The following is a 24,034-nucleotide window of genomic DNA, read 5'->3' as shown; positions in this document are numbered from 1 at the left end:
CCACTGTTGTTTTATATCCTTAGGTATATCTTTTTTTTGGAGGGGAGGGGGGTAGGTGGGTGGTGGGGGGGGGTCATTCCTCTATTTACAATATATGACTGTTTGCAGTCCATTCGCCCCTGTCGGCCATTGGTAGAATTAGGCTCACTTTTGTTTCTTTTTGCAAAGCTTGTAGTACACGCTCACAAAGACCCACTCTGGTGAACTTTCATTCTTTTGCCCTGTTACGTTTTACGGACTTTTTTTTTTTTTTTAAAGAAAATTCGTGCGCATGTCATCGTTATTGCAATGGAATTGACGTTTTAATGTTATTGTCGCAATGTTCACGTCCCATTTTTTCACTACTTGCGTTCCTCAATTTGTTTTTTATAACATTGTAAAGCATGAGTTACTTGTCAGGAAATCGGAAATTAGCAATTACTTTCAAGATGAGGTTGACTTAATGACGCTACGTGCATCACAGTACTCGCGGTGATGCGTGTGCGCGCCTGCCTGCGTGTGTGTCTTGCATTGCCCTATACAATCGTTACATTAGCGAGATAGCGACGAAAACGCCTGCTTGGCAAGCTGTCGGAATTTGAGGCGCTTTTGACGGCGGTGCCTCGATGGATCTCGCGGCTGTGAAGTGAGCTTCACGGCTCGCTTGGAGAGCCGCCGATAACGCCGATAAGCGGACTTTTCTGAACCTCGACGCAACCTGACGGACGCTCTCGCGCACACGGCTTTTTTTTTTTTTTAAGTTGCTGGCCGCTTTTATGGCGGAAAAAGTAACGCCAAGATCCATTTTTGACGGAACAAGACGACGGACAGCGGCAGTGCGGGGCTTTCGTATCGCGACGTTTGCGCGATTGCGCAGCAATGCCACGCGGGATACTGTGTTGCGCCACAAAGGAGGGCAGACTTTAAATCCACGCCACTGGCTCTCGTCAAAGTCTGACACCCCACCTGCACGACAATAAGAGAGAATGTGGCGTCCAGTGGCGTCGGCTGCCTAAACGCGTAAAAGGGGACCGTCCTCGCTCGCCCGCCATAAAGTACGCTTGTTGTCCGGTGAGCACAGCGCCGTAGATGCACCACAGGCTCCTTCCCTGCTTCCTGTGGCCATGCGTGCACATTCGGAGCGGACGCGCGCCGCAGAAAAGGACTCGGGCGCGCCGAGCCGCAACGGTTACGCGCAAACACGTGTCGTCCCACTTAGCCGCGAGCCGCACGTCTCGTCGTCGTCGTCGTCGTCGTGGTCGGGGGTGAGGCTCGCGTGGGCCCGTGCGTGGACTCGCGGCGGAGTGGGTTACGCGGCGTGTGCGCTCGTGCTGGCGGTGCTGCTGAGGTGCGCGGCGCACTGGAGCTGGGAGCTGTGCGCACTCCCGCAGCAGCAGCAGGAGCAGGAGCAGGAGCAGTTGTGCTCTCGTCCTCAGTCACTCGCGAGCAGCCTGGCGGAGCTGCTGCACGCTTGCTGGGCTGCACTCTCGCCCTTCTTCAGCCTCCTGTGTGCCTTCTTCTGGCTCGGCGTCTACCTGATCCGCTGCGGCGTGCTGCTCCACACCGCCCTCTCGCTCCTGACCGTGTTCCACCTGGCCGAGGCGGCGACGTGGACCCTCCTGGACTGCCCCCATGAAGTAGCTGCCGCGCTGGTGTTGGTGTGCGTGGCCGGCGGCGCACTGATGGTCGCGCGCCTGGACCGGGGCACGTCTGTGGTCGCGGTCGTCAGCATCGTGCGCGCCGTCACCCTCTTCTCGCTGCACAAGGTTCGCTCGGCTTGGAGGCCGTACGTGGCGTACCTGCTGGGAGTCGTGGGCATCCTGCTGGCGAGGTATGCTGACAGACTCCTCGCCGGCCAAGGGACACTCGAGGAGGGCTGCACCCTCGTGACAGTAGCCAAGGAAGACGTCCCTGCATTTAAAAGGCGCAGGAGGTCCAGTTCGGTGATATCCACAGACATGGCCCACACTCAGTCCAACAGCAAGTCGCATCGGAGGACCTCACTGCCGTGCATCCAGAGGGACCAGGTAGGACCCCACCCCAACCCATGCATCCCCAGCTCACACTCTTCGCACTCACCCTGCTGACCTGTGTGCACTTTCAATCTTTTTATTTTCCCTGTTCAGTGCCCTGATAGGACCAACATTTGACCAAGGACGGTGCAGCTCTATTGTCACGCTGTCCTGCATATTTATGTCAGGAAGTGGACAATTTATCCTTTTCCAGCACAGGTTCATGTAATAATGCTGTACAGGCCCATGAGCATTTGAGACCCTAATATGTATATTTTATCCTCCAACTTGTTAAACAGTTACATTTTGATTTCCCACCAACTAAATCCTGCACCACTTCAAATCAAGGTGATGCTTGTTTATTTGTGTTGAATAGATAGATTTTCAAGATGTAGTACTACTTTTGTGTCGATTATTGCACTAATACTTTTGGAAAAAAAAAATCATTTGCATTGACTTAATTTGACAGACATTGGTTGTACTTGCTTAAAATGTGCCAACATAACATATTGTCTTATTTTTGAGAAGAGGGGAAATTGATCTGTTTACCACATTTGATGAAATGGTCGTATTTTTCGGTGTATTTTTGAAGCATCGCTTTCCAGTGGTGCCAAAAAGAGAAGGAGGACGAGTTTCCTCATCTTTTAGTCTGCTCGTTAAAACTAATTAGTCCATTAAAAGGGCACATCTATTTATAACTTTCCAACTCCTTGTGGTCGTCACATTATTGAAGCTTTCTGTCCTCAAAGTAGAGGAATGACTGCGCTCCATGTGCTGTCCCGTGCACGCGCTCATCAGCTCCTGTTTATGCAACATCAATGACTGTGCCGAGTGTCTGAATGGGGGAGTTTTCAAAAGTAGGATCAAAGCATGTGTGCAGAAGACAGAGAAAGCGAGAGCGAATGTGTGAAAGCATGTGTGAGTGTAGAACTGCAACGGCTTCGGGTCAGCCCACTTGGTGCCCTAACTGCACTAGTTAGCACTTTAGTGGCCCTGTTTGTTTTTCTTAGCACTCACACACACACACACACACACACACACACACACACACACGCACACATGTTCTGTGCCGCTTATTCTCACTCAGGTCAGGGGTGTGCTGGGGCCTATTCCAGCTATATATTTGAAACTTTACCATTTTTACAGCATTAAAGGTGTAATTTGCTGTTTTTAAACTGCGTGCCAGATTTGGATGTTCTCTCACTTCACAGCCCCCCACCCCGACGTCACTTGCAAAAGCCACGCCCCTCACACGTGAGCGTGCACAAGGTATGCATTGTACGTACGTGTACGGTAGACAAGTCGATCTTAGTCAGTGGTAGCGGTTTGATGTATTTTTTTTTTAAATGTACAAATATAATCTGACCTGGTGAGAAGAATGACGTTGAACGTTTCTGTATGTTTACTCTTGTTTTGTCTAGAAAATTGTTCAAGTCCTTCTATTTCACTTTTGTTGTTAACGTGAGGTCAGTAATGCTGGCAGATTGAGCGAGGCCGCTGGGTGTGTGTGAATGCAAATGACTGACTGCAAATGATTGACATCACTTCTGTCATGCCTTTTTTCTCCACAGTCTTTGATCTGCCATTTCCTGCTGTAGCGAAACGAGTTTAGAAATAATAATAAAAATCATCTACAGGGTAGGTAGCCCCAGGTTAGTCCAGTTACTGCAAGCTAAGCATTTTACTCACAATAAGACGGTGCAAAAATAAACCAGAGTTTCATGGAACAAACAGCGTCATCGTCCCGCTCTGCGCAATAATCACGCGCCATATTTTGACTCACAATCTAGTTGAGACGATGAATCAAATTTCCCTGCAACCAGCCCTGATGGATGCAGCATCCCCGCACACCCGGGGGCCCTCTCTTCTTCCCAGGCGGCGGTTGACCAGTCACGACCTGCCTATAATTGAGACACACATGGTCCACACATGCCGTCGTAACCCCGTCTCTTGTCTGTGTGGTCTGTAATGTGTAAACAAGCCCATGGTGACCCACGCTAGTCATCGCCTCGCTCACGCAGGGGCTCAGACGCCCTTCGGGCGGCTACAATAGGACTAGCACATGGTGAGTGTCAAACCTGTGTGTGTGTGTGTGTGTGTGTGGTGGGGGGGTGTCTTTCAGGACAAAAAGAGGTCTTTAATAAAGTCAGGATGTTCAAATGCAGCAGTAGGACGTCTGCACTCGGTTGCCCCGTTGTTATTCACATTAGTGCTGACGAATAACGCGGACGACTTTTGTTTTCTTCTCACAGACTTTTTAAAAAGCACTTCAGACAGATAGTTTCTGTCTAAAAACAGTTTACTTGTAAAATAAATAAAGCAATGAGGAATTTCCAAGTGCCGTCTTCCTCTTGAGCCTGCCGTGATAGGCTGTGTTACTCGACTGGCGACACGTTGTGGTCCTGCGCTTAACTGAAAACAGATCAAAAACAGTGTGGCTTTCGTTGTTTGTTTATATCCTACTGGTTTTCATACTACTGACACTTTTCTATTGGGAAAACCAAATAATACCTCGTACGATAGGATATTACTTCTACTACTTTGTAGGTGTTGTACAGAGCAGTCGACATGTCCACTTTAAGTACACCATATTTATGTGTAGAGTTGCTCCTCAGATTTTTGGCCCGAGGAGGAGACAGAGCTGATTGTAGCAACATGTGTGCGCTGCATGAAATTAGTGCATCACCTTAATTGATTGAAATTGTCTTCTATTTTTGAACGCGTAGCTTTGATAAGTGAAAAAAAAAAGTCAGGCTCCAGCAGGATTTTCAACAATTTTTAAGCCCGCACTATCAAAGTGGAAGGAGAGTGGAATTATCCCACCGCACATGCAGAAGTCCATGATTATTTGCAAACGCCGCAAATTCCCACCGTGCAGAACCCCTCTTGTGCTAGGCCTGGAACTATGACAGGTTTCCCCATTTGACCAAGTTGTAAAAATGCCACCTGGCTGTCCTAGCAGCAAGGACACACTATGAGAGAATTTTTTTTTTCTTTTCTGGCTGGAAATGACCATGCATCTCTCAGGCATGTGTTTTAACGTTTTTTTTTTTTTTTTCGGTACTGAAGATTCGGTTTATGAGCTGTCCATTGTTGGCGAATATAGATTTGCACAAAGCACTCCTTCCTTCTCCAGTTATTTTTCAAAATTATTTTGAATTATGAATGATGTCATCCATGACTAGTCAACGTTGACTCAAGCTTTATCACATTAGTGTGGACTTAAGTAAATTGAAAGTCATGCAACTCAAGCTGTGACGAATACTCGAATGTTGAGAGCAAACCAAATACAACAAAAAATGCTTGAGGAATCTTCTGTGCCTCGGGGATCGCATATTTAACTCATTCTCTGCTACCGATCCCAAAATGTATTTGAGTTTGAAACCTTACCTGTAATTACTGTATATTTATACACATTTTAGAGAGGAGGTGCGGGGTAGTCATGTGACATAAGCATAATGCCTCATATCAGACAACAGAATTTTAGCCCTGATATTGGCATGATTAGCTGTCGTGGACGATTTTCCAAATCAGGCCTGACATCAGTTGAACAGAATATCAAAACTTGTTGTAATGCGACATAATCCATGACCAACGATTTGGCCCAAAATTAAAAGTCTAGTATGTTAGAATTTTTGGATATGTTCCATATAGTGCTACATATTAACGACAACTCTCACATCGACTTATTGGATTGTGTATTGTGACCGGCGCACCACCTCCGTTGCTTGCAGTTGTCAGCATTCACCCATACAAACCAATGTTTACTGAAGATTTAGAGCAAAATTGAACACAATGTGGCTATGTTTTATGGACAACTATTAGTGCTAGCCTGCTAGGCTGTTTGATGCCTGCTTGCAAGCTGTTTCGTTTTGAAAGTACGTGAACATACCTGACGTACATACCTTGAATGAGTGTCTTCTCCTGAGGAACGGTGATGACGACCAGATCTCATTTGTCCCCCCTACACATATACCCAGTATACATCGGTGGGATTATTGTTGTTGTTGTCGCCACGGTAACAGGTGTATTGGTCACATTGACCGCTGACAAGCTTTCTGGTACTGCCTCACCGACAGTATCTTAAGAGACGGGACTCGGTGGCGTCGGAAAGCGCCACATAATGTTGCCACTGTCTTACGGCGATACGGCAAGATTTTATGGCAGTAGTCTGACGTAGTACAGCCAATTTTTTCCTTGTATTCTGATGCAAGCATAAGGAAAAGATTGTCAGGCCTATTTGTCACCGTTGGCATGAGTTGTGCCTGGCAACGTCTCGCAAGTTTGTGATGTCCTTGTGCTGTCGCACATTTAATAAAGTGTCTGAACGTGCATTTACGACTCCCTTCATCGTTGACCACTTCCCAACGTCTTACCATTGGGGCATTCTCACCAGTTAGCTGAAGAACCTTTAAGTTGCTGGTAGCAGGAGTTATTTGGAGCGAAAGGTTCCAGTTCCTGGACCCTTGTGGTTTGTGTTCTAGCATATTTTCAAACAGGACTTGCATAGGAGGCATTTTCACTGCATATCAGGAGGCATTCAGAAGTGTTGCCTGCTACATTTATGTCTTTCAACCTTAACTTTCAAAAGAGGGTAATTGCAAGACTGAGACCAAATCTTTATCCACCAATCCCCCCCTGCAGCTACAGAACAAAACATCATTTGGGTAAACAGTGATTCTTTCCATTATTGGAGGCTGCTAGTGTAACATCAAAGGTTACGCCCGCCATTTGTTGTCAAATCCTGTCATTCATTCAGGTTGGAGGTGATTCAATAATAAAAGAGAGCCACCTAGTGTACAGAAAGTCCCATGTTAATTTCATAATCAGTTTTATATATTTTTGATAGCTTAAAAACCTAGCTTTTTATTTATCCATGTGAAAAAGGGAGCCCGCAGAACAATATAGCTGTGATTTATTAGCTGGAAAATGAGCCAGACATGAGGCTGAATCCTCACATAGTACAACTACATATTTCAGAACAATAAATCACATCTATAGTCATCGCCTGGGTTCTACATGTATGGATGTATGTATTTCTTTATTGTAAGCTGTTGTAATATCTTGACGATCAGGATTTTTGTCAATGCAAATTCAACAGCTTTAGAGAGAATTTTTTGGGACATTTTATTCACAGTATGCTATGATGGAATGCAATATGTAAGTTGTTACTATATGAATTTTTACAGTTTGGATATGTATTTGCTTATACATTACTTTTTACTCTGGAGCCTGCAGTCAGGCTGCCATTGCAAATACGTCACCTAAATAAGGTACAATGAATGAATAAAAAATGCATGACTTATGGACAACTCTTAAAGTGAGTTTTGAAATACACCGGTGTGAAGTAATTGACATTCGTACATGTGTTTGCATGAGAAAAACAAAAACAGATTGTGCATTTCAAATATTTATAGGTGCACATTCCAACACGGAGAAAAAGATGGGCTTCAGTTTCTTGTCTTGCACAATGGCAAACGCAACATTTTTCCTCAGGCTGGAGGAGCTCCTGCCTGGGAAAGTTATTTTATTTTTCATTTTTTTGTGTAATTTTCTTTGTCCTTGCCCAACCAATTGGATTGGACCATCAGAGGGTTCTTGTCAGCCAACCTCACGCCCCTCAGTCCCATCCGAGAAAGATGCACACGCCAGCTTGGGCTCGGACCGTTGCAGCCCGACATGCAACCCTTTGTTTCAAAACTTACAGTAGTTGTCAGGCTGATCCCATATTGGTGCTGTAAACCACTGCCCATTGTTCACCGGTCAAACAAAGTATTTCCATTGCTCTTTTTTTCATTTTATGGAACATGCCTAGATGTTGTTACAAATGTTTTTTTTTCCCCCTTAAATTTTCACTGCATTATTATACTCCAAAGTGTCCACTTTGCTGCAGTGGCCTATTTTATTGTCCTCAATCTTTTCATTTCCATTTCCATGTATTAGCTTAACACGGCAGTCTGCGTCGTGCGTGCATGTGTGTTTTAAGAGGAGCACAGAAGGAAAACTTTGCTGGGACGCTGTTCGAAGTCAGGGTTCATAATCAGGCGGCACGGTGGGTCAGCTGTTAAACGTTGGCCTCACAGTTCTGAGGTCCAGGGTTCAATTTCGGCCACACCTGTGTGGAGTTTGCATGTTCCCCCCTTGCCTCCGTGTGTTTCCTCCTGGCACTACAGTTTCCTCCCACATCCCAAAAACATTTTTACATTAATTGGACACTCTAAATTGCCCCGAGGTGTGATTGTGAGTGTGGCTGTTTGTCTCTATGTGCCCCATGATTGGCTGGCAAGCAGTTTAGGGTGTACCCCGCCTCCTGCCCGTTGACAGTTAGGATAGGCTCCAGCACTTCTGGGACCCTCGTGAGGATAAGTGGCTAAGAAAATGGATGGATGGATAGATGGATGGATGGAGTTCATAATCAATCACTTCATTCATTTTCATTATTCATGCTTGACTTTCGACTATATAGTGCAACTGGTTCTGTGTTGAAAATGGTGTTTAAATATCACTTTCTCATTGTTAACAAATTTTTAGGTGTAATGTAACGATCAAAGCTGCCAGAAAGATGATTTTTGTCAAGCTAACCTCACAACAATCAAAGTAAGATATTGGTTGTCAGGTTTTTTTTTTTTTTTCCACCGTCGACACAACTCTTTGAGTACATACTGTACCTTAGATCCAAGTTTCTCAGTTTGTAATTTCACATCAGTCTCAAATGCTGTATAATGTAAATGTTAGGTGTTGGCATGTGGAATTCGTATCTGAAGCAACAATGGTGGTCTTCTGACTAGCATTGTGTACATTTATTGCACTACTACTACTACTACTACTACTACTACTACTACTACCGATGGAGTCTCAGTGAGGTGGAAATAAATTCAGAGACTGTTCATGAACAAGGCCATTTTCCTCATTAAAATTAATGGAAGTACACACAGAATAAATCCTTTGCAGCCCCAGAACCAAGTTGCTGGCCACATTGGGTGGGGGCCCCGCCGACCGAGCGCTGGCTAGCAAAGCCAACCCTTCCGCTTTCTGCCCACTGCACCGATTCAGCGGCCTTTTGTGAGGCTTACAAAAAATGCGCTTCGCCACTCTGCAACCACTTGGAGTGACCGATCGAATGAAGTTTTCTTGATAATGTATTCGTAAAGCTCTTTGATTGTGAACCAAGAGTAAAATGTAATTGCAATTGCCAATTTTTAAACCCATATATTAAAGCAGGTGAAGATTGTTCAAAAGTAAGTTCTGGTTCTGGGTGATGGCTGATGTGCACGAGCATCCATTGGAACCTTGGTTTTCGTATGACGTCAATTTCCTTCGATTGGGTTTTCAACGACTTTTCGTCCATCCACTCTGTTTTCATACAGTTGAAAATGTTTCCATACCAAACCCATCCGCCCGCCTGCTCGACTCGGCCACGCAGTTCCTGGAATCGAGCACCCCCACAAAGCATCCCATGCACATGCGCAACTTTATTGAGTGTTTTATTGTTGAGTGAGCCTCACCCAGTGCGTTAATTGGAAACATTTTAAAAGATTTTTTTTCCCTCATTTATTGAGTGTGACTGTTCACGAAACCACTATGGGGCCAAATAAAGTTCCAAGTGCTGTAAAGAAGATGAGAAGTGCTATAAAATTCAAGAAAGAACCCGTAGCACAGTACAAAAATCCCATCTTTCATATGTTATCAATATACTTCACTGAAGGTAAAAATGGGGTATAGTGGTTATTTTTCCCTTCATTTATCAGCAATATTTCAGTTATTCTTTAAAAATATATTTTTTATTAATATGTTTGGCTTTACATTTCCTATGGGAAATTTTATGGAGAATTATAGTCAGATTTATTGGAACAGATTATCCACGAAACCAAGGTTCCAATGTAGTGTTTTATCGTTTGAATACAAAGTGACATTACCAACTGCTGGCCTGGCATGTGTTTTATTTCATTTTTTTTTACAGCAGGTCATTCCTTGAAACTTTTCTTAATTGCTTTCTTGTTTTGTCTATGGAGACTCTCAGACATCCAGGTCATGGTAACCTCCTTGGTTCCACTTTTGCAGCTTTCTCGTTTTCTAGTAATATCTACGTTCTCCGACAGTGTTCTCGCTCCATAAAGTTGATATTATTTTTGCTGACAACAGCGGATGGAATGGACAGCGGTTCTTACTGGTTTCATCCAACGTGACGTGTCATTTGTGTTGTTTTTGGGCTGCGGATGCCGAACTGCAGGAAGAGGTGTGAGCTTGCAATGTGGTTCCGTTTGCGCAGCATGCAAGGGAATCCTAGTCCACGCTTCTCTTGCTGTTTACATACGTAAGTGCTGCTGGTGATTTTTTCTTTTTTTCTTTTGCCCCAATAAAGTGAGACGTAGATCAAGCAAGAGGCGAGCAAACTTGAGAACACTGTAGTTTCATTTCAATACACTCCTTTTTTTGTCAACGTCTCCTCCCCTTTTGATGGGGGCTCTGCTCTCTGTCCTCCCCCTGACACAAACCCAAATATTATCATAGCGAGAGGAGGAAATTCTTTCATAACTTGGATGATCATGATATTTTTGAAATCTTATGTTAATGACTTCCTTTGGAATAGCATCCAAACACAAATTACTGCCGCTGTAGTAAATGTTTCCTGCTATGCTATTTGCACTGCGCCCTCCCTAATTGAATTGCGTTTTGGATGGGGGGGGGTGTCTGTGGATGGCCCGAGGGACAGCGATGTGAAACACGCTTGACCTAAAAATGCACGCTCATACTTGGGAACACACTGCCGTTTGGGATATGAAGTTTCGACTTTTGCTTTGCATAGTTTCATTTTTAAATAGGCGGCCCTGTGGATTAGGAAAAAAAACAGAAGCTGGTACAAACAAGGGGGGGTCATGTGTCCTGTGATTGGAGGATGCCATTCACACTCCCGCCGCACATACACTCTCAGTCTATTAGCTGTGCATCTGAGAGGATGCAAGTTTGTGGAAGAATCGGGGTAGAATAAAAGTAGGTCATTGGAGGTTTTGTTGAGTAGCCAGGCAAAACAGGAGGCGTGATCTTACTCCCCCAAATTATGGAAGAGTGCTGTGTGATAGACTGTCATAACTTGTATCGTGCGTCTGCTTCTGTTCTGATTTGTCCTACTCCATGTTGGCCGCACAGCATAAAGGCACGAAACATGACGTTTTCTTCCACGCTCGTGTCAATGAGGAATTCTACTCACTTTTTGGCTCTGTCACTGGGGCGTGGAAATATTTTTACATCAATGTCCAATACAGGAGGGACCAGAACAGTAGGCCGGTTTTAGACATCTAATATTTACTGTATTTATTAAGAACTACAGTCACCGATGATGTAGTGCAGTGTTGGCCAACCCGCGGCTCTCGAGCTGCATGCGGTTCTTTGCCTCCTTTCGTGTGGATTATGAAGGCACAAAAGCATATTGAAGTTCTGTTTATGCTTGGGTTCATTACGATACTTGCGTGTGAGGGTTGCTTGCGTTTATTATGGTATTTGTGTGTTTTGTGACAATCAGCTCAGTGTGCGTTGTGCGTTGCCATGTGAGTGAGACGGGACTGCACAGCAGGAGGGTGGGAAGGGAAAAAAAGCACGATGGAAACCGGGGAAGAGTGGCTTTATTGTTACAACCACCCAGTTCTGCTGTGCAATGAGGGAAAGAAGAGTTAACCCCGAGCAGGACAACCTCAGCCCCGGACAAGATGTCTCCCCTGCGTCTCCCGACCACGGTCAAGTGATCGCAGCAGAAAAGGTTAGCAGGGTATTTTCGCAAAACTGAAATGTCCATTCAATGAAAATAGCTCAAATTTCCAAGTCGGATGCCGATCTTTAGAGAAAGTAATTGGTCAATTTTGCTCTCAAAATGTCAGAGAAAAATGCACAGTTAATTGAAAATATGTGGATGAACACAGGGCTCATATATTTCTCTTCTGTTGAGTGCAACAGTAAACCACTCTGCCCTTTGTGTCAGATGCGCCAGGTCAGCTGGGATCGGCTCCAGCGCCCTGCCACCCTACCCGAGATAAGCAGTTTTGAAAATGTATTGATTTAATAACAATTCTTTGATCAGTACTGATATATTTAGGTAAAGAAAATAAGTGCTTTAATTAACCATGAAGCTACAAATTCGGACAATTTAAATGCATTGATGTCATCATGAGCAGTGTGTGTGGATTTCCTTTTTCTTTGTGTATCGCTACAAGCTGCCAAAGTGTTAGAAGAGTCCGCCAACTTGCTTGTTTAGTATTACAAATTGTTCTTCACACATCAAACATCAAATCAACTAAACGGTATAGGAACATTATTTTATAAAGGCCATCCAATGTAGGCCTTGTCTCTTTCAAGTGAACAAATCAAGGCGATTACAGTTCAAGGTCAGAGACCAAAGCATTGTTTATGTAATACATGCACATCACTTCCAGCAAGTTATCGACTCTAGTCTAATGTGTATTGAGCACTCCCCGAACATATCCGAAGCTCAAGCTCTGTCTACCGCAAGGTCTACCAGAAGTGACGATGCAATTGGCAAACACAGCACGCTATACTCCGTATGCAAAGGGAAGCAACATGTTGGACGAGATACGTAGAATCTAATCTTCAGCTCGCCAACATCCCTTTAATTTGGCATTGTGTGGTATTCTTCCAAACTATTGTTCCTGTCCTATCTTATTTGTTGTCGTATGGTAAATTAGCGACGTCACAATGTTTTTACTGTAAGGCATTTGGTAGTAGTACAGATGGTTCAGGCTGTGGGAAGATTTTCTTTGGCTTTGAAAATGAAAAAGGAATACTTCACCAGAGCATAATGTCAATTGACAGAAGATACCCTAACCCTAGCAAGGATCCGAATTTCTGCGCCGATCACTTCGAGTCGGCATCTTTTTGAGGAAGACTCATCAGAAAGCACTGGATAATTTGCCAGAGCCCGAAAGCAGCTGCAGTGCCAACTATTTTTCCTATGGCCATCGAGACCTCAACCACCAGCAAAAAAAACTCAATGTAGTAGCCACGGCGAAGCGGCGCAGACAAGCGGTGAGGAGTTCCTTGTATATCACTATGACTCTATTATGGTTACTATGCACTAGGGAGTAGGGAAAAAAGACCCACGCAGTACTTTTCAGTCCTGTCTGTACTTTTGTGCTGCCTTTGTGGCAAAGCTACTTGAGAGAGGGGCACACAATATGTAAGAATACTGCATACTGTGTAAAACCGTGTGCCGTGCTACTGAAACACAATAGTGGTGCTAAAAAATATCAGCACCCGAGTCAATCAGTGTATAAAAAGATGTTTACCATACCATCACATCAACCCAGTGGCCACTCTCTCTTCGTGTTCTACAGCTGGTACTTGTCTGCTCATTGTGGTCACTGTCAGGTTCCGACCTCCTGTTCATCTCAAACATGCGCAGTTTGATGATGCCAAATTGGGTCCTCCTGGATGTCGAAATTCTCATCCTTATTCTATGTATCTGTACCGTTTAGTTTCATTCAGTGTAGTGAGCATACCATCAGACTACTGGGAATATTATGAGAGAAAGATATGTGTGTGTAGTCTTTATTCTCACTGCGATGTCCACGAGCACTGTATTGGACCGCAACTGTAATGTATGCCAGTTTGTGCTTCACTTTCAGGAGCTCACCTCTTTAATCATGACAGACTGCAGCTCTAGAAACAAGTTGGAAACCCTTGTGGCCTCTTTCCCACAAACCCTGACAATGAACCTCTTCTGACTCTTAACCGTTTTGTATGGAAATTGCAGAAGTGGTGACTGTGTGTGTCTGTATTAGTGCGTCAGTAAGCAGTGTGTGAGCAAGTGCGTGTGCTGCCATCAGCTTGATGGCCACCATCTGCCACAGGCTGCGAGGTTGAATTTGCCCCCAACAACCACGTTGGGCCTCAAACCACAGACCCAACCCAGCTGCAAGTACTAGATGGGCCTCCCGTCTTGACTGGCGTATTAACACCTCAGGAACTTGTGAAACACTGAGCATTCGACCACAACCAGAAACTCAACGGGAGTTATGGATTTTTCTCGACGTGATCCGGTTACATGCAGTGGTTCCTTCTGCTTTCTCCAGAAGACAAAAACAATTATTATCAGTTAGCATAAGAGAATGAGTTGAGGCGAACAGAATGTTCCTGGAACCACAGTGTGTATGCATGCAGCGTGTGTGTGAGTGTGTGTCAGAGACGGGCGAAGCAAGACTGTGTGCGTGTGAGAAGCACTGAACGCATTTGCATATGTGCTTGTAACTGCTTGGCTTAAAATGTCCTGGTTGCATTTTCTTTTTCGTTTTCGTGATATTGGACAAATACGGAATAATTTTTCATACAAGAAAGAAAACAAAGGAGTCATCCACTTTGACCCAGAATTGGGGGCATCACGCAATGCCCACCACAAAAGACCCTGACCACATGAATTCTTTTAAACACAACAATAGCCGTTGCTTGAAAGGAGCCATTTAGGGACGCGTGCGCACGTGCGCCCACAGTCAGGGAGGAAGAATTTCCACACAATAATACTCAATCAAATCATCTTTCATATACAGTACTTTCTGCATTATTTATTATCGTTTGGGCTTATTTTAAGTGGCTTTTAAAATTTGAACACATGTATGAGCCAAATGGCTTTAGACCTCCTAATACTATGTAGTGTAGTACTAATTATGTAGATTCAGTCAATACTTTGGAAGATACTTTTCAGGGGGTAAATTCCTTTTCATTGTTTATTTTTTTTTGTAATATTCCAGTTTCTGTAGAGATCGCTGGAAAAGCTGAGTTATATTCTGAAGTTTAACTGCAGAAAATTGTCTGCATTGCTCCTCTTCAGGGGGAGAACAAACTTCTCCTTTTTTGTCATTAGTTTGTTTCTCATTGTGAAATTATTTTAGTAAATAGTTTTTTTGTTTTGTTTTTTTTTTGTTAAGTGAAACCTCTAATCTGTTTTGTTTTTGAGTGTCTCCTAAAGCGGAAACATTGTAAAACATTAATCATTAAACGTAAAAAAAAAAAAAAATGTATCATTAAATTTCTCATTACTGTAATTTATAAGTAAAATATGAATGTGCAGCTTCAGATGATAAATAGAATCTTTCTAAAATAAAATATTTGTAAAATAATAAATGAAGGCCAATTCAGCTCCAAGAAATGTTCATGCATTGTTTACACTTTAAAGTTTAGTACAACTGCAGCCCCTTGCGGCTCTCCTTGCTCTTTTTTTTTCTTTTTTTTTTTTTTTATTCTAACTGTGGCACTCCTGAGTCACACCACCACTGTAGTGTACCACTACGTTTGAGGGTACAGGTTGTGAGCCTCGTTGGTGTCATACAATACATATTTGCATACACGCAGTACACTAGTTTAGAAAACTGTACAGGCCGCAGCCTTTTATCTCCAAGACGAATTTATCTAGAATGTTCACTTCTAATTGGTGCCTTTTTTTTTTTTTTAGATGTTTGTGTTGTGCAACAAATGAAAATGTGGCAGCAAGGTGACTTTGTGTGAATAGGCGGGAAGTTACATCAAGTTAAAAAAAAAAATCAAGTCAGAAAGCTTCAATGGTCTTGGTACTTTATTGGTGTGACAATGAATAAAACAATTTGGCAGTTAAATTATCAGACGCTCGCAAATCTTTAAAATCGTATGATCAAAGATGTAAGATCAAAAGGTCTTTGCTCTGTGTCGTAACTTCACTTTTGATCCCATTAACATTTTATATTGTAGTGCGTTCAATCACCCTTTGAGGATAATCTACCTTAGCATTTTGTTTTGCTGCACTTAAGCATTGAGATCAAGTTTGAACATTGAGCGCTTTGACAGTTGATACATCAGATCTCATCAAGCAGCCCCTCCATTAAAAGGATGTGGAGTGGAGTGTGGCGGTTTTGGCAAAGTTCCGCCAAGTGGGAATACAGGAGGCTCTTTTGACGTCACGAGGAAACGTGACACACTTCTCGAGTGGCGATCAGCCTTGGGTGAATCGAGCAGATGTTGCACAGATGAGCCTGCGTGCACTTTATGTGCACACTCATGTGTGTGGACAATTTTACACACTGGCACCTCCTCAGATTTTTATTTTTTCATTTAAAAAATACCCAAAACAGAATATGAATGTTGGAACGTTCACTGGATCTCTTTGGGGTTTTCGGTTGCAGACAGGCGTAAACTGATGTGGTCTTGATCTTGAGCGCTGACAGAAGAGGCGAAAAAGAAAAAAGGTTATTCAGTTGGATTTTTTTTTTTTCCCCCCCCTTTCAACTGGTCTCTGGAGGGTCGATTAAAGCTTGAAGCAGCAGCTACAAAATGTCTTTCAGCTACAGTGCTCATGTCATGTCAGGGAACTGTAATTTGAAAGACCGAACCCAGGAGATTCTCAACTTCACAGACACAACACTGAGCTCTTCTTTCTTCTTGTGTCTATGGGTACTTTCACACTCGGACCATCCAGTCCATATTAATCAAATTCCAGTTTGTGTTCCCCTTTGGTGTGGTTTGTTTGGTTAGGATTGAGCATCGGACATGAAGCGGACCAAATCAAACACAACCTCAAACTAAACAAGAAAATGTGGAAGTCATAAAATCTGGAGCCATTTAGATTGGCAAATGTGTCAATCAGGCTTTACCGTGCAGGGCATGAATGGCCTTCGAAAATAACTGGTCCCTATCTACAACTCTTAACTTACACAGCTCATCTTCAGTTTGGCAGGCTTTCTATGTACAGTATTCTTTTCACCAAATGAAGAAGATAATTTGCCCAAAATATCCCTTGACAGTAAACTGTAAACATCCTGGATTATATCCATTGTTGGATGTCCGATGCAAAGCATAAGCATAGCAAGTTTATTTTCGCAGCATTTAGCAAATTTCATATCCAAGGTACAGTTAAAGGCAGAGGTTTACATACACTGTGCTCTGCTGGAATCCTGGCCCATTCCTCCTGACACAACTGCTTTAACTGAGTCAGGCTTACCAGTTGCCTCGCTCACACACCCCTTTCCACAAATTTTCGATGGGATTCAGATCAGGACTTTGTAATGGCCACTCCCAAGATATTAAATTTGTTATTCTCAAGACACTTTTTAAATATTCTGGCAGTATGCTGAGGGTCATTGTGCATATGGAAGTCCCATTTGCCGCCAACTTTTAGCTTCCTGCTAAAAAATGAAATGTGTTTTTGCACAGTGTATGTAAACTTCTGGCTTTAACTGTAACTCGGTGTACTTTACGTGACTATTTATGCACAACTGAGAAAAATAAAAATACAATTAGTAGTCAATTTACATGCTTGCAACCCATAAGAGAAGATGGTGAGCTCATCTCGTTCAGTTGAATTTTTCTAACGTGAGTAGAAATGAACCAAATGAAAATCAGGTCAAGTTCTCCCGCAAAAAATGAGGGATTTTGAGCATGAACGGCTTTTTCAAGGTCATGCCACTGCATTTCAATCAGATTCAAGGCTGGACTTTAAGTAGGACACTCCAAAAGCAGATATTTTGTCTTTTTATGTATTTGTTTTTGCAAACACAAGATAAGCCTTTTTGTTTTGCTATTTTTGTTTTTTTTTTTGTTAGGAATGGTTTTGCCTTGGATGCCATTTTCTCAGTCTCTTCCTTATTGTTGAGTCACGAAACTGAAAAAGGGAGGCGTGAAGTTCTTTCAATGATAATTTTTTAATTTCCCATGTGAACTCCTGCATGACTCACGGCTTTGCATTTGGGGTAACTTTTGGCTTTGAATAGTTTTTATTCACTTCTATCAACTGCATTTTCTGTTTACTTCGGTTTTCATTTCTTTCATGATAGTGAACCGGGAAAGTATGAGGGAACTCCGACTGCCGTAGACAAAATCCTTGTGTGTTGATTCTGATTGATTCTGAAAAATGGGAATTTGAGTAAGGGGCCCAATTCCTTGTTCCTGCCCTCTACTCAGGCCAGAGAAAGCAAACTGGAACTGTAAAAGCATCCTTACTCACACCTGTAATTCCAAAAGCTCCAAACCGCTCCCTACAACTTTTATAGAAAACAGTCATCGTACTCCTTCCCAAAGTCACACACGACGAGCCGTCATCGCTTCTGCCTTTTATTTGACTCGAGTTTCCATAAAATAAATGAATAGACCACCCTCCACCACCTAGCCCCTTTGTTGTCATTTTATTAGAGGTTGGCAGTTCATCCAGCGATCGGAGAGTTCTTGTGGTTTGCATACTGTACAAGCGTCACTGGCTTGACTAATTCTCCATGTAATACAGTATATTGCTTTGCCATTATTTTTCTCCTTTGTTCATGTATACTTTTGGATTTTAGTAGTGCAACATATGGATGGGTGTCTCCATAATGGGAGCATGTGATTAGTAACAGATTTATTTTGGTTTCTGCCAAGATGCTGCTGGCAGCAAGCTCTCAAATTTCCGTGTAAGAAACCCAAACCTATTGAAAACGCAATCATTGATGCCTATGGACCTTAACCGCGTGTGTCAACATGTGATTTGCTATTTTCACATTGGGTGCTTATTAATCCATCCCAATATTCTGTCCATAGCAATTCAATAAGAGCTTCACCCTCAGGTGTGGGTATATTGTATTTGTTTGGTGCCTAACTTTGTAGCTTCAGTTTTGGAGTTATTAATTGATATATAGATTCTTGAGGTGGCATGGTGGATCAGCTGGTAAAGCGTTGGCCTCACAGTTCTGAGGCCCTGGGTTCGATCCCAGCACCGCCTGCGTGGAGCTTGCATGTTCTCCCCGTGGCTGTGTGGGTTTTCTCCAGGCACTCCGGTTTCCTCCCACATCCCAAAAACATGCACCATTATTTGGACATTCTAAATTGCCCCTAGGTGTGATTGTGAGTGTGACTGTTGTCTGTCTCCACAGGCCCTGTGATTGGCTGGCAACCAGTTCAGGGTGTACCCCGCCTCCTGCCCGTTGACAGGTGGGTTAGGCTCCAGCACTCCCCGCGCCCCTCGTGAGGATAAGCAACAAGGAAAATGGATGGATGAATGGATTTTTGCCCATTACAATTGATGAATAATGTGTAACATATTAGTTTTTGTTAAAAAAAAAAAAAAAAAAACCTGAACAGAAATTCACAAGAAATGGAAGGATGAGGTTCAAAATTCTTTGATAGATTCTAGATTTAGAAAACTTTCACCTGTAAGACAAACTTAGCAAAGCAAGTTTATTTTTATGCATTTCATACATAGTGTAACTGTGCTTTACATTTAAAACATGGAGAAACAATAATAAAAGTACAATTATTGTGTGTAATGCAAGAAATATAATTTAAAAGTGGATATACTCTAAAAAGGATGTTTTTATCCTTGACTTGAAAACATTCACACTTTGTGCTGACGTCACTTCTGTTGGCAACCTATTCCATTTGTCTGCGGTATAATACCTAAATGTTGCTTCACCATGTTTGCTTTGGACTCTGTGATCCACTATTTGACCTGGGTCTGTTTATCTCCCACTGGGTTTATATCCCTGTAGCATTTCGTTCATGTATTCAGGGTCCTCAACCATACAGTTATTATAGATCAATATCAGAACTTCACAATATATTCTAAAGCTGATTAGAAGCCAGTGTAAAGATTTTTTTTTGTAAAGAATTTGCTCTTGAAAATGCTCTGGCCTCTTTGTTCTGGCTGGAACCTGAGCTGCAACATTCCGAATGAGCTGCAGCAATTTAATTCTGTTTTTGGGGAGTTCAGTCAGAAAACTATCAAGTTTTTACTTGTAATAAAAGCATGGACGAGGCTCTCCTGGTCTGGCTGGCACTTGCAGGCCTTCACTTTGGATTTGTTCTTCAGATGGCAGGAGACAGTTTTTGTAATTGATTTGATATGACTGTTGAAAGTCAGGTCAAAATCTATCATAACACAAATTTTCCGGGGTTGGTTTTTCGATTATAAAGAGCGTGACTTGAGATATTTACTCAGAGCAATCTTTTCTTTATTGCCAAACATAATTATCTCCACTCCAGTTCATTTTTAAGTTCAGTTGCTGAGTTGATTAAAAATAACTTTCGCAACAATCTTGGGTATGAAAGGGATATTCAGCTACCACAGACTTCGCAATTAGCTTTGAAAAAGACAGACGCTATGGGTCAAGAAAACTAGTTGTCATAACCTGCTGAACCATTTTCTCTACAGTTATTTGGTTAATTGTGGACATGGTAACATAATAACAAAAACAATAGTAACAATAATTACGAGCAAATTCATTGCATTTATCTCAAGCTGTGGTGCTACCTGATTCAGAGGGTCTGTGAGGTTGTCAACCACAGCACATCGAGTGTGAGTATTTTTGAATTTCATATTAAGGATTTCAGAAAGGTGCCTCTGTGCAGCCCTGATTAAAATTAACAAGACTTTGTCCATAAAGGTTATAGTTCATTTGGTGTTAATTTGGAGTTTAATTTTTCTCCTCATACGTTCTGCTTTCCTACACTTTGACTTAGAGATCTTTACCATCATACCACCTCCACCGTGTTCTAGATCCCCTCGACATTGTCTGAGTTTTAATAGGAGCAACAGCAGTCACAACATTTGAGATTTTTCATGTATTATCCAAAAGTTCATCAACAGTCTCTGCACTCAGACCAAAAGAACAAGATCACACTTCCGCAAGGTGGGAAGCTCTTGGTTGTTCTTCAGGACATGATGAAGTATTCTAAGCATGTCCATTTGGGAGGAGACGGTGTAACGCATCTGGGATGCTTTGGTAGGAACTGTGTCTAAAGACCTGGGAACATCTGCTCAGAATTGAAGGCGGTGACCATAGACAAGGAAGTCTGAACCAAGTTCTTCAGATTGCTGCCCCTGTAACTCGAACCTGGATAATTGGTGGAAAATCAATGAGTGGATAAGATCTTTGAAACTAAAAGCAAGTGAAGTTTGATTAAGGGAGCCAAATGTCAGGTGGTAGGTTACCAGTTTTGGAGAGGTGTCTTTGTGTTTAGACTGTCTCCATCATGGTGGCTCACAGAGTATATGGTAAGTTTATTACTTGTAATGAAGATTGGTCTCCTTCAAAGAAACAACTTAATTTACTGTGACTAAAGTCTTTACTCTTCGTCACGGCCTGCCCAGTACACGTGATCCTCTCTGATGTTGAGTTTCAGGTTGCTTGACAAGATTACATGCCTGTTCCCGATGCATGTTCATTCAGCTCAATGATAGCTGAAGTCCAATTTGAAGGTCATGGGATACACAGCCGACAAAGGCAACAGGAAGTGGTTCCATTCAAATCTTTTGCAATGTTGTTACACACGGGAGCAAGAAGAGTCACATTTTCATGTTCACGCTGGTCTCATGTTAAGACTGAAACAAGGAGCAGAAAAATGGAAAGAAAGGCCTGTTTTGAGGGTAAGATTTCAGTCATCACACAGCGACGTTGCACCAGCCAGGTCCAAATTACACAAACAAAACTTCTTAGCCTCTGACAGGCTTGATAGTGCCATCAAGTCAATAATCTGTCGGCACTCTTCTCGCCATCCTCACAAATGACCTCTGTCGCCTTTCCTCCTTCCTCTTTATGCTTACCCACAACAAGTCTTGTCCAAGCAGCAGCATAACTTTCCTGCTATGTTTCCACTTTCTCTTTGTGCCAATTTCCACCATTTTTTTCCTCCACGCCTCTCCCCTCATCTTGCCTTGCCTTCTACCTTTTTTATTGTTTCCAGACATCAGCGAAACATATTGAGAGAGACGTGTAGGACTGTTTGCACACACATGCTCTGGTGAGGAGAGGAGGAATCCTTCCAGGAAAGTGGTGTCTGCGCAGTCCATTATAGAGGCAGGGACTCTGTGCGGCCCTTTGACATATGGTGGTGAGCTGCAGAGAGGATGTGAAAGCAGGGGTTTACGTTTGAGAGGAAACATCGGAGGAGGTGATGTACTGCGTGTTGGACAACGCTCGCACACAGCGGGGTTGTGAATAACCTTCCACTTTGACCTCCAAACACACACGCCTCCTGACTCATACGAGCAGGCGACTGACTTTTAAGGGTACGCAAAAGTGGAACTCTTTTGAGATGAGGTAGCCACTCCATTACGAGGAGGGAAAACTCCACACTACTGTAATATTTGGAGAAATGGTTCTCTTGTGGGCTGGTCTGACTTACTCTATGTTTGTGAGAGTAGAGGCTTAAGAGGAGTGTGTCAGCGTGAGGGAGGATTGTGCCGAGGTCTTAAGAACGGAAAAGTAAGCAGGAGGCCGTCAGTTCGAGCCCTGCAGCTGCAATTCATTAGTGTATTTGTGTTTGTAGGTCTGAGTGGACTGGACCAAGTATGGAGCCAGGCCAGACCAGACCAGGATGTATTCTACTGGGCAAACACGCTTCAGCTCTTGTATTTTATTTGACTTTTAAGGCCACCGCAAAACAACATTCCTCTCACATGTGTAATGGATGGAACATGACTGCTTCACAATGTATTAGTGGCTCCTAATAATTGCTTCTCATTTTCCAAAAAGAAAAAAAGCTTGTTTGCCAAACTGCATTGTCCGCATTTTACTCTTAGCAACTTAACTGGGGCTTAATTAAATGCCCATTAATGTCTTTGAATGCAGCAATCTTATATTTCTGTTTATATAAGATCAATAAGCGTTCTCAGCAGGAAACCTCACTTAAGAGTAGGAATTCATGGGTTGATTTATTTCACTATTGTCAACATTTTTTTTTTTTTTTTTGCCCTTGAAATTGAAACAATTTATGTGGTTTTATGTTTTGAGTTTAGTTTTCAAATAAGATGGATTTTACTGTGGCCCAATGAATACATCATTAGCCTTGAGGTCTTGTTTCGACAATCTTGTGGGGGAAATCTTGTGGACAAGCAAATGTTACGCTTCAGTTTTCCGTCAGCGTTTAATCACAGCTGGTCGAGCCAAATAACAAATCACATTCAATTTTCTGTAAATTCAAATTAAATTGAGTGTGAATCAACGGACATATCTCCATACCTCACACTGTTGATGTTTGTATTACCTAATTTGATATTTGGAATGAAACTGACTCGATTAATGACCATTTTTGTTGAAGGAGTTGTATATTTGGCTTGATGTGGTAACTTTGAAAAGACTATTACTATGTAATACTGTATGGTGATGTGTATGTCTATGTGTATGTCAGACATACATACAGATCTTAGAGGAAACTTATTGACTCACTTGACATTGAGTACAACTATGATTTTGCCAATATCGGAAGATATCAGCAAAAGAAAAACTTCACCTTTTTGACCATGCAGCTTGAAAACAACCTGTGGTCACATTTAGACAGCATGAGTTTGATTTTGCAATTTGTCTCTTTATGAACTTGCTAATAAGTTGGCTTTCTGCGAAATTCGCCACAGAAAATAGGCCAGTTATGTGAACTGTATACATCCGATAATTTTTTGCGTGGGGAGGCTATTTCGTCCAGAAGATTATGACTTTGACTACCGGACCAGGCGCTGTTTGCGCCAGTCCAATATAAGCACCAGTGACGTTTAAGTCTGTTTCACCACTTAAATGACAAAAGACACATGACCTCACACAACTTCTTGGATTGAGCTTCCCAGGCATATGTTGCACTGTAGTTGGGGCTTAGTTGAAGGAAATTTGGCTCATCCAGTTATTTATCTGTTTTCAATAGTTGCATAACACCTCAATTGAACTATAGTCATCTGGAGACACTGCTGAGAACAAGTGCAAAGAAAAAGGATTTACTGTAGTATTGCAGTGATGTAACACTGATAAAAGGCTTTTTTGGAGTGTGTTGATGGCATCAAATTCAAAATGGGTACATTTTTGAAAATAAATAAATAAATAAAGGCGGTTTGAACATGAAATAGCTGGTCTTTGGAGTACATGCAATATAAGTTGAAAATGATTTGCTGGTCTTTGGAGTATATGCAATATAAGTTGAAAATGATTTGCAAATCATTATATTCTGGTTTTATTTATCCAAAGTCCTAACGGATGTGGGTTTTTACCTGTACTTAAAGGCCAAGTGTCATCCCTATAAACATAAATAAAATCGATATTGTGATGAAAAATACATAGGAC

The 24,034-nt window shown here is 42.5% G+C and overlaps 1 protein-coding gene across 2 annotated transcripts in view; it reads left to right on the top strand.

Annotated features, from left to right (window-relative positions):
- The first annotated feature begins 214 nt into the window (after window positions 1-214).
- The window catches only part of LOC133502196 (cGMP-inhibited 3',5'-cyclic phosphodiesterase 3A-like), a 77,011-nt gene continuing 53,191 nt past the window's right edge, over window positions 215-24,034 (top strand). The window contains exon 1 of one of the 2 annotated variants that reach the window (XM_061822713.1): window positions 215-2,006. In XM_061822713.1, coding sequence (XP_061678697.1) covers window positions 1,104-2,006 — 903 coding nt within the window. In that variant the 5' untranslated portion in view covers window positions 215-1,103. Of the gene's footprint in view, window positions 2,007-11,497; window positions 11,746-24,034 lie in introns of those variants that run through there. The other variant, XM_061822714.1, reaches the window with a different exon arrangement.

Source organism: Syngnathoides biaculeatus, chromosome 6 (assembly GCF_019802595.1).
Source record: "Syngnathoides biaculeatus isolate LvHL_M chromosome 6, ASM1980259v1, whole genome shotgun sequence".
In the NCBI taxonomy this organism is placed as follows: Eukaryota; Metazoa; Chordata; class Actinopteri; order Syngnathiformes; family Syngnathidae; genus Syngnathoides; species Syngnathoides biaculeatus.
Note: the sequence above shows the minus strand (reverse complement) of the source record. Positions and strands in the feature narration are given on the sequence as shown.